Source organism: Hydractinia symbiolongicarpus, chromosome 10 (genome assembly GCF_029227915.1).
Source record: "Hydractinia symbiolongicarpus strain clone_291-10 chromosome 10, HSymV2.1, whole genome shotgun sequence".
NCBI classification, from domain to species: Eukaryota; Metazoa; Cnidaria; class Hydrozoa; order Anthoathecata; family Hydractiniidae; genus Hydractinia; species Hydractinia symbiolongicarpus.
In genome coordinates, this window is record NC_079884.1 from 24,603,171 (window position 1) to 24,614,648 (window position 11,478).

The following is an 11,478-nucleotide window of genomic DNA, read 5'->3' on the forward strand; positions in this document are numbered from 1 at the left end:
ATTATTATTTTCGTCCTTCTTGTAAACCTAAACTCTTAAATCTTAGGGGATCTTTTCCAAGAATAAATTCTACGTGGGTGCAAAAGTCTCGTCGACATATACCCTTATCCATTGCAAAGTGTAAGCGCTTGTTCACGTGATATTTCACACTCAATAAAATCCAATAAATACATTTCTTGAATTTAATTATCTTTTTACAACGTTCACTCTTTTCACATCAAAGTAATTGCGATATCGACCGCTCCAATTTTAATCTCATCCCCAGAAGTTCTTGCCTTTCCGACATCGAGGCCGTATAAGCGCTAGCCGCTTTGACATCAGGCAACAAACCCTGGGGTCCGGGATGCGCTCCATTCCTGTACCAATAAGACAAAAGGTTTAAAAAGTTATTTTTTTATACCCTGATCTATATCATGATATAGCTTTAATATCATTTTTGTTCTCTTTCATTTACTTTATTCTAAAGTTACAAAATGTGCGAATTTTTCATCGGTTTTTTTTACATACGAGTGATCCCAAAATGCTTCATTCCGCAAAATAGATATTTTGGGAATAACTACATATTTTGCTGAGGTAATTTCGCAGATACTGAAGGAAAATAAGTATCTTTTAGGTACAAATGCCAAACGACTAACTAAATGGCGTGGTTCTACAGGAAATTAGAGGCTAACAAAAAACTCGAGAAGTTTTCGCGCTAAAGCGTAAAGTGCCGCCAAATTGAACTGAGAATTTAAGGTACCTGCCCTCTTATGTTATAGTCAGACATACCCATTCATTGTTCCTAGAAATTTCTTAAAACCAGTCAAAAGTAACTTAAGAAACGCTGAGGATGACGAAAATGACAAGAAATCAAGGGACTAATTTTGATGTTGACTTGAAATATAAAAGTACAGAAAACACTATTTATATCTTCCTTCCGATTGCTCGAAGACACGTTGATAATCAAGACCTGTTTACTTAGTCTTATTTATTCAGGAATAGAAGTGAATGTCGGTCGCGCGCAGAGAAAGCAAAGGGAATGGCAGTTAGCATATTTTATGTAGATAGTCAAAGTACACAAATTTTCCCTATCAAATGAAAAAAAAGACGAAAACGTGTTATGGGAAAATAAACTTTCTATATACCTAAATAAAATAAAATATACATTAAACTTTTTCTTCTAACTAATATAAGTGAGTATTTGTTGCCACAAGGCGTAAGTCCATCCCTTCGTTAACACCTCAACCCTGTATCCAGGGCTTTGGGGACTAGGTTGTTAACACCTTTCATAATATATTTATCTGCCTAATAGTGATTGATATAAAAACTGATGAAGCGGATTGTTTCCCCAACCTGTTAAACTTTTAAATTACTTTGTGTCATGTTTGGGTGAGATTGACCAGGGAAAAACCGGTGCTCGGTTTAACATTTTTTCTCCTTAGGAAACTGTTACGCTTTTTAAAAAGAAACCTGGGCCATTGCATTTTTTTGAAAAAAGTGCAAAAGGTTAACGACAAAAGTGAAAATGATAACGGTTTGCCCATGGACACACTCTCTAAAGATTTAAAAAATAGGTGTGATTGTCTTTGGGAAGCAGCTGCTGAATTTTGAAAACAGCATGACACGGTTAATAAATATTCGTAAAATAAGAAAATCCAAACGTATTGTTCTGCATAATTAGCTGGCTTCAAAATGTTTACCAAGACGACAGTGCCGTGCGACAACTGCAACTATAGCAACAACTGCCATACCAACAACGACAAATGATGCTATTAATACTATAATAACCGACGAGACTATAATCGAGTTACTAGGTCCTTTTACTTTATCAATGTTAGCTGCGTTTGTTTCGCTACTGTTATGTTGCATATGTTTCAGCGCCATATGCTCTTTTACAGTTTTCTTATGAGCATTATGTTCGTCTGTTAAGTTGTGTTTCGTTCTTTTCGAACTCAATCGATCTACTTTTACTTTACCAACAAGTGTAACAATTGAACCTAGATCGCCTGCTTCAGTATTTCGTGATGATGACAGCTTTGCACCACTATCATCTGAACTTAGCGTGTTATTTACGGACTTGGAGATTAAATTTGGCGTTTTGGACTCGATAAGGGTACCTAGAAATATAAAAGCATTAGAAGTTAAGACAGTAAATAAAATTCAAATATTTTCCCCACATGCATTCAAATAATCATTCTTCTTCGTGAAACAAAAAATGACTCGTTTGCGAAAGTTTATTCCCTAAATTTTAATACTTTTTGCTCAGGAGAAAGTTTTTTCCTTCAAGAAAAGTATGCTTTTGATACATCGTTTCTCTCTGAAAGAAAACTTACTATAAGTTTGAACAATATACTGTTCTTACCTTTTAATGGTTTCGTCGCACCAATATCTCCAGCTTCGCCTCTCGTTTCTTCACCCGTCACTGTCGCGATGTTTGTTTTGCCGATCAAAACATGATCATCAACGGGCGGTAATTCGACTTTAGTTTTCCTTGTTCGGGCCGGATCGGCGATCATATCAAAGATTTTTTTTATAGCTGATTTATTCTTGGGATGGACAACAGGTGTCTCGCCAACATGACCATGATGTTGTTGTTTTGTCGAGTTTTCAATTTTCGATCGCTCTTTAAATTTTGGTGATGGTGTTAGCTGTTTCACGACAGTTGAAGGTAACATAATATTAAAACCAATATTGTGTTTCCTAACATCATTTTGACCTCCAACTCCAGTGCTATCCGATGGAGAGTAAATAAGATCCTTGTCTTCACTAGCAGTACCAGAAATGTAGAATAACTTCTTGTTATCAACTTTCAACTCGCCAAAGAATTTATGCAATTTTTCTTGTGGAGGTAGTCGATTTAACAATAGATCATCAATAGGCTTCGACTGCCCAACTGCGCCACCACTTTGATTTCTTTTAGGTTGACTAACACTGTTGCTAGTTGCTTGTGCCCCTCCATTGGTATTGTCAGCTAGCTGTTGCGTACTTGCTTCAACTGCTTTGTATCTATTTACAGATTCAGATTGCTGAATGGCACCAACAGTAATTGTATCATTTGATGCTAATGGCTCCACAGGTTTTTGGTTAACATTTGAAGAGTCAATCCGTGGTGCTGGTGGTCGGTAAATACAATCTCTTCCTCCATCACCACACATTTGGTTTGAAGAATCGCTCACAACATCAACAACTGATTGAAATGGACGATGTCCTGCAATCATTGCACTTGGAAGATCATTATGCTGTCCAGTTGCTAAACTAAATTCTTTACCAACCGGTGCATGCGAAGATAATGCCTTGAGTGAATTTCCTAAATTGGGCTTGCTTCCTTTAACAAATGAGTCAAGCTTTGGCTTTGGAGCTAAATCGGCAGCTGAAGGTAACTGGTTAACAGCCTTAGCCACTGGTTCTTCCTTTGATTCATCCTCAGGTACAGGTTTTAGTTGAGAAGGTACCAATTTAGGGCCTTTTCCTCCACCAACTTTACCTTTTATTTTTGTATCGGAACCAGCTTCTCCAAAACTTCCCACCACTGTCTCTGATTCTGTTTCTGAACCAGCACTTGTAGCGGTTCCAGACGTGGCGCTCTCACCAGGTCTATCCTTAAATGGGTTTTGTGGTTTTTCGAACTCTGGTTTTTCGATACTTGCGTATTCTGGTTCTTTAACAAAATTTTGAGCGATAGGCTTCTTCCCTTCACCTTTACCTATATACGAACCAGTCACCAATGCTAAATCAGTGGATAATTTCTGTTTACCAGGTTCTCCAGCATCAGCAACATTATTTAAGGAAGCAAGCACAAGAGGTTTCTTTAAAGCAGGTAGCTTTGAATCACTCTGCACTGCTGTGAGCGTGTCAGAGCCAACACTGGATTCTGAAGAGGTAGCAGTATCACTACCCGCTCCCAACGATAAAGACTTGTCTGTGCTTTCTTGTGGCTTTTGTGGTGCAACTTTTTTGTTTTTTTCTGGTCTTAAAGACGCTGCTTGCGGAAGAACTTGCATTGCTGGAGGGAGAGGAACATTTGGTTGGTAACCTGCTTCAGTGTCAGCCGATATTGGATTTGCTGATGCAGCAGGAATTTCTTTAGCTGGCTTCACCTTCTGTGGGACAACATTTTGAGCAGCAGCTGCTGTGTATGATGGCTGTTGTTGAGATGTAGCATCGGGTGCTGCTTGCAGGACTTGAGGGGCCACCGGGACTGCTGGTGATAGCGGTGGTGAAAGCGGTTGTGATATAGAAGCCAGTTCTGGGGCTTTTTGTTGACTCACTTGTTGTATGTTTGCATCAGTTGGACGTTCTACAAAATTAGGAACAACATCGTCATTATAGGAAGGGTCGGAGAGGTAAGGAGATTCGACTTTACTTGGGACTGAACTTATTTGTGGGTCAATGGGTAATGCTGGCAAAAATGACTGAGCATTAGGAACTGGCGGTTGTATAATAGGTGGTGGTGATGGTAGTTGTTGTCCATGAGGAGGTGATGTGTGAGATGATGGTGGTGGAGAGGGAGGGGGAGGAGGAGGGGGAAGAGAAGGTGTTACTGGAGGTGGAGTTGGTGGCGGGGAAGGAGGTGGTGGTAGTGGTGGTGGAGGTGGAGATGGAGGTGGAGGAAGCGGTGGAGGTGGAGGTGGTGGAGGAGGAGGAGGAGGAGGAGGAGGAGGGACAGTGGTTTGTATTGGCGCAGGAGAAACTATAGGAGGTGGTGACTGGGGATTTGAAGGAGCTGGGGTTGCTGAAGGTCCAGGTTTAAGTGGTTTGGCAGGTTCAGCAGGTTTTATGAGGGAAGATGATCCACTACCGCTAACACCACCAGAAAGTCCCAGTGGATTAAACTTAGGGTCTTTTGAGACTTTAGAGGTTTGTGTCCCATCCTCGTGTAATTCATTAAAATGTGTTAGCGTCTTGCCGCCAGCTTTAGCTTTGCTAAGCACAAAACCCTTGCCACCTGTGGCTCCTTTAATATTAATAGAACCAGTGGCAATAGCACCTTGTCCAGGTACAGGCATAGCATGCTTACCTTCTCCTGTTGTTTCGTTGAAGGCAGTTGCATTTGTCGTACTCTGTTGTACGCTACCAGAATTTCCCATATTTGGTGGACTTGTTAAACCACCATTCATTGGCCCTGACTCAAATGTAATAGCTTCTTGATGATTCTGTGATACATCTTCTGTCGTTGAATAAGCCATCTTATCGTCAGTCACCGATGATGTTGAAATAGTTTGATTTTTCTTTAAATTTAGATTGCTAATCGTAGCAGAGGAAGCTGAAGGATTGTCCCCTGTTTCATTCTGATGAATATCGATATGCGTAAGTTTGCCATTCATATCAAATTTAGTAGCATCTTGACCAGAATTTACAGAATCTTCCAATAGTGCTGCATACTCGTGCGTTCTATCTCTTGTTCCATTTTTATTCTTGATTGTAATCCTAACGTGGTCACCCGGATCGCTTATTACATCTAATGCCTCCTTGCTGTTGTCACTGCCAGTTTGTGTTAATGTACCTGTTGGAGAAATAACTGTGGATTCAGGAGCAACTGTTGAAAATACTGGTTCAGCCGTTGTTGAAATAGACACCGTTGAGTATTCTGGTGCTACACTTGGAATCACTGTAGAATTTGCGGGTGCTGTTCCATTACCTAATTCATATTGCCATGAAGATGAACCAGAAGGTAAATTGCCCATTTGAGCTTGTTGTGGTGTTTGTTGTTGATTATATCCATTCGACGTTTGGTCTACGTAAAGTGGATTGTGAGTTGTTTCAAATGGAAAAACTTGCTGCGATCCTGATGTCTTCTGATCAAATGGAACTGGTGTTTCACTTGAATTGTCTTGCTTTTGCTGCATTTCTGCAATAATCACTGGAGTTGTACTGCTGATCTGTGGTTGTGGAGTAGTATCAGATTCATTTGCACCGGCAGCAGTAATCACTTCAAGGACTGGAGCTGCTTCAGTCTGAGTGTATACAGCGTGCGTGTCGTTGCTAGATTCTACTTCTGACTGTCCAGACTGGATCGAATTCGTAACTTTGAAAGTATTTACACCTGAGATTCCTGAATTAGCCGGTTTCTCTGTGGCTTTAATACCTTGCAAAGAATTTGTTGTGTTGTTTAATAACAGCTGCTGCTCTTCAGACGGCTTTTCAGTTGATACATAAACTGATGAAGATTGTGAAGTACCATACACAGCATGTGAATTATTTCCAAGATATGAATCTACCTCTGGCCTTTCTGTTGTGCTTGACATCACTGATGATGAAGATTGTGTGGTACCATACACAGCATGTGAATTATTTCCAAGATATGTCTCTACCTTTGCCTGCTCTGTTGTGTTTGGCATCACTGATGTTGCAGTGACGACAGGTGGCTCTGTGGCGGAAACATTAAACCCACCCGGCTGCACTGTGGTTCCTTCTCTCTGTGCAGTTGGTGTTTCATTGTTTCCGGGCAGTTTTTCAGAGCTGTTTCCAGTTAAATGTGTAGTTGGACTAGCAAGCCATGGGCCCCAAACACCTTCATTATTCTCTGGGTCTGCTTTTGGGTCAAATTTCGGATAAAGAGGCTTTGCAATGCGCGTACGATAAACATGAACACGATCCAGTAATACCTTTAGTGTATTTGGCATGAACTCTGCCAAATTGTGGAATTCACAAGGATCCCATTGTATGTTAAATAAACAGGGTTTCTTCATTGGATTACATGGAGGAGCATGCATCTCTAAAAATGGATGTGGGTAGTTCTTGTCACATTTTAACTGTGCATTCGGCAGCAGAGTTGGCTTAGTTAAGTTTCGTAGCTCTCCAACTTCTGCTGGGCGAGGATACCAATCTCCATAGAAACCAATATCTTGATTAATAATCAGTTTGTAATCACCAACTCTTAACGCGCACTGGTTTTTTTGAAGCGGATCAAATTGATGCAGAATCTCAAAACGAGGCGACAGCTCATTGGTTTTAATAATTGCTTGCCATACATCAAAACCATCCAATGCAGATTCCGTTTTTATATCGCCACCAGCTAATTTTATGATAGTTGGAAACCAATCAGTTGAGTGAAACATTTCTTCATTGACTCGTGCTACAAAAATAAATTATCCTCTATGAGTATCTTAACTACAGATCAGACGCTTAGAGTATTGTATATTTATTGCAAAAAATATCAGATGCTTTAATCACCTTACAAAGACAAAAATTTATTGATATTTGCTTTATACTACCGAGCTATCAACACATTAATAAAAGTGGAAAGCCAGATTTTAGTCACTTATGAGGGGGTCCTACCATGGTAGGGTCAGACGAACCAGGAAATGTTTTTCACCTGCTATAAATGGTTTACTTACCCTTATCAGGAATCAAATCACTATTTACAAACGCTACACCGCGTACGCCACCCTCCCACACAGTGAGTTTCGAACCTCTAAGTGGATAATTCGAACCGCTATTTAATTCCATTCCTCCAACAGCACCTCCACTGTCGGTTGTGAAGATAATTATCGTGTCTTTTAAGAAGCCTTTATCAGCGAGTGCAATTGTGATATTCAACACCGACTCGTCCAATGCTGCTACCATTCCTGCAAAATTTATCAAAACAGTTATTTATAAGTTTGCTCAAGACATTTACTTAACCTTAGCTAACCAATGAGTTTATCTGAATTCGACTAACTTGTGTGATGTAATAAGAAAAGGCAGTGTAGGGCTTGTTTTTGAGAATAAAGTAACTAGAGCAGATGAAAATCAACAGGTAAAAGTGTATTGGAATAGAATACTACAAGCTTCATATGACCTATTTGTTACACATGCGTGTAACAGTGACAGATGGTGAATATAGACAATTATCTACAGCACTCGGAACCTTTCGAGAGTAAAAAAAATAAAAGGTTGACATAATGGTAACCTAATAATTTATTTTAAGCATAATAATCACCTCCGTAAAGCTTCCTCTTGGCATTTTTGATGTGTTTTACTTTATTTAAATAACATGGCGGAACTTGCAGTGGATCGTCAGCATTGCCACTGTGAACTGCTTGGTGTGAAACATATAAGAAGAAAGGTTCTGTTTTGTCGTAATTTTGAATAATCTCTACAGCTTCTTCTGTGTAAAGTTCAGTTGCATAATGACCAGTTTCGTTATGTACAATCTAAAGGGATAGAATAGAAATTTTCTGGAATCTTAACTTATACCCTAATACTAAGAAGCTCGAAGTATTATGATCGTTTGCGTTGTGCATTTAATATCTCCGGATTTTTCCTCGAGGTTCCTGCAGTTGCAAAAGAGATGAAGGAAACAAGATTTCCTATAGTTTTCATAGTTGAAACATCTGATTAGCCATGACTGCACCATAAAGCAATGTGATTTAGTAAATGGTGTAATTAACGTCTGAGGACAAGCACAGACGCAACTATGTTTAGTCTGACAACAAATCAAGATACACATTCATTCTTAGTCTCATTTTAAACAATGTCACAAACCTCTTCGTTTCGTCTCAAATCCAATCCATAATTGTCATCATATGCTGAGTGTGTAAAATAGTCAACGCTTGAACTTGTTAATCCACCAAAGAACGTGTCAAACCCTCGTTTCCATGGCAACAGATCTTCTTTGTAAAAGCCTAGTCCCCACTGAAAAGTAAGAAAAAACAATAATGAAAACATGTGTAATATTCGCTTACCTCATATGAAAAAATATTGTCGAAAGGGGACGAAAAAAGTCAGCGCTACGAAAACATTTCCTGGCAAATTGTTTCCCTGAAGAATGTGCTAATAGCTTAGAAAGTCTAGCGCAAAAAGGCTATTTTCATGTAATAAAAGACGCATTATTTATATGTTATTAAAAAAATTGAAAAAAGATGTTAAAAGCGGAAACAACGAAAAAATATGAAATCTTCCATTCACATATTGCACATTGGCTAACAGAAAAAAAATTCCCCCAATATTTGCAGTTTTTATAAGGATTAGACACTATTTTGTAAAGTTCAAACAGAAAGAAATTTCATATATGATGTAACAACCGGCTAATATGCATAATTTCTAATTCTATTACAATTCCCATAACATATATACTTTTTCTTTGAGTCATCAACGATAATACTGCACAAAGGCTCATTTTACGTAATTTCCACCAATCATTTTCCTCGTCCCAATAATAAAAAACTTTAACAATATCTACCTTGCCGATGGCATATGTATTATATCCTAACTCTTTGAGATACTGAGGTAGAATCTTTTCTTTCTCAGGAAGACCAAATGGTTGTTTATTGTGAAATACACCGTGCTGTACTCCTGGAAAAGAGAAAAAAGACTAATTAAACAAAATTTATGTTCTGTCGGATTGTATGTATGCCACCTAAATAATTTATTTGACTGTCAAGTAACAGAACGTTAACACATAATAATATATGTTCTTATCTTAGAAATTATTAATTTTTAATAGTAGTTAGACTAAAAATTTTTTTAACCGATCAAACTTCAAATTTAGCTAAACTTTAAACGGCTTTTGCAAAATATAGCTCTACTATTTAACGGAGATTTTAAAAGTGTAATAATTTGAAATTTGAAATTTGGAGCAAATATTGCACGGTAAGAGGTGTATGACAAATGTAGCTAGATCCACTTTTTGTTGTGTACAGATTAGGCTATTTAACCTACCAAGATTTTTCGTGGCAATTAAAATTACTCTACAATAATCCTACAACTCGTTCAATCGAGCTTGTGATTCTCACCTAAACGCGATCCGTATTTTCCTGTCATAAATTCGGATTTTGTTGCTAATGACGAAGGTGAAACGTAATAATTATTAAGGATAACGCCACTCAGTGCAAGCGAATCAATATTTGGAGTTGGAATCTGCGCTGATCCATGGAAGCCGACATCATCCCAACCCTAAAAATTAAAAAAAAATATAAAATACTTTTTTTATATTCACATTACAGTTTTCTTTCCTTTTAAATACTATTGTTTATTTTTACATTAAATTTAACAAGTTTACACGTTTTATCATATGTTGGAAATGTATATTAGTCTGAAAGGTTATGTCAGTATAAACCTTACCAAGTCATCAGCCACTATAAATACTATGTTTGGCTTTCTTGGTTCCTCTGTTTGTGGTGGAGAAGTAGCTGTGCAAGAGGACACGAGTACCAAGATGAGCCATAGTTGTTGCATTACCTAAAACAGAATTGTTTCTTCATTAAGACCTTTCCAGGGGATTTTAAATATGGAAAAAGGGAATAAAAATTTATTTTCAAACGTGGAGACGACTCAATGTACGTTATAGAAAAGTACGTTATTTTTTATGATTGACCAATACTGATTTTCTTTATACTAAGTTTTTTGTTAGTTCTTTTTGCTAGGATTCCCTGGCAAAACTGAATTTTAATATTCCCAAAGAAAGCTTAGTTAACTAGAATAAAATTGGCATTTACGTGAAATGCGTGGAACACATTTGTAGCAATATTTTAAATTCTGAGGATATAGAGTCAAAACATACTTTAATGGTTTTTGCGCCTGTTAGGTTGGCTTTCATGAATACATAACCCCTATTAGATTACATTAAAGACTTATACAAGACATAAAATGCAAAACTTAAAAGCCGCTACATTTTGGTGTTAATTTTAAAACTGTTCTATTATGACACTGTTTAAGAATATTGAAGGAATCAAGCCAAGCTTTAAATGTGTTTCGACCCAGTAGATTCCATGCAACTGGTTTCAAACCAGATATCTAATTCGTGTTTTTTTCAGCTATAGAACTAGGTAGAATGACAAAATTCCGCTCCTTTGCATTAAATGGACGAAAAACAACATTAATAGCCCCGTAATATACTTTCAACTTCTATAATCATTGAGAATCAAACTAACCTGACCATTAGAAATCGTCAGTTCTAAACCAAAAATTATACTTCTTATACAAAATGATTTAGTATTGGTATAAAAGTTACAAACCTTTGAATAAGAGTGTATATTTTTCTTTCGTCTCATTTTATAACATAACGCATGCGTATGTAATCTAATATTGTTGAAATTGACAACGTTTTTAATCCATTTCAAAACTGGCGCGAATATTTTGCTACTTCTTTTGTCCACAAAGCTTCGAGTAATAATGGAGTTTATAGCAGAATTCTTGTTATGTGCTGATTAAGGTATATAAATCGTTTATCAAAATATAATTATTCTTTCTCCAAGGTTTAATAACAATAGCGGCTTAAACAATAACTTATTTTGGGGATGGATTTTTTCTAAACTTCTGAATAATTAATGAGTGAAATTTTTTGATCTTTTACCGTTCACTAGGTTGCGTTTCTTTTCATGAGTGCAACTGAATGCGAGATCAAACGCTTCGATGCACAAAGAATTTTTTAATTATCTAGTTGTGCTGAAAATATAATTTCGCTTTCTTTTTAAGCAGTGAAATATTTATTTGAAATATTGTGACTTTGACATTTTTCGTTTCGCTAAAATAATACTTTATAATCTTTAAATTAAATTTTTAGCTTAGGCTGTATGT

General features: G+C 37.3%; 1 protein-coding gene across 1 annotated transcript; it reads right to left on the reverse strand.

The window, feature by feature from the left end:
- Positions 1–1,095: 1,095 nt before the first annotated feature.
- LOC130612262 (uncharacterized) lies at positions 1,096–11,175 on the reverse strand. Its single transcript, XM_057433566.1, has 10 exons — positions 10,917–11,175; positions 10,024–10,140; positions 9,696–9,855; positions 9,143–9,255; positions 8,446–8,595; positions 7,901–8,114; positions 7,317–7,547; positions 4,997–7,054; positions 2,342–4,276; positions 1,096–2,096 (listed from the first exon to the last, which is right to left on the reverse strand). The coding sequence occupies exons 1-10, from the start codon at positions 10,950–10,952 to the stop codon at positions 1,657–1,659; spliced, it is 5,454 nt and encodes a 1,817-aa protein (XP_057289549.1). The 5' UTR covers positions 10,953–11,175; the 3' UTR covers positions 1,096–1,656.
- Positions 11,176–11,478: the final 303 nt, after the last annotated feature.

Coding starts and splice junctions, on each gene's coding strand:
- LOC130612262 (XM_057433566.1), bottom strand. CDS start 10,952: ATGAGACGAAAGAAAAATATACACTCTTATTCAAAG. Junction 10,141..10,916: donor ATATACACTCTTATTCAAAG/GTTTGTAACTTT, acceptor ATTCTGTTTTAG/GTAATGCAACAACTATGGCT. Junction 7,055..7,316: donor TGATTTGATTCCTGATAAGG/GTAAGTAAACCA, acceptor TTATTTTTGTAG/CACGAGTCAATGAAGAAATG.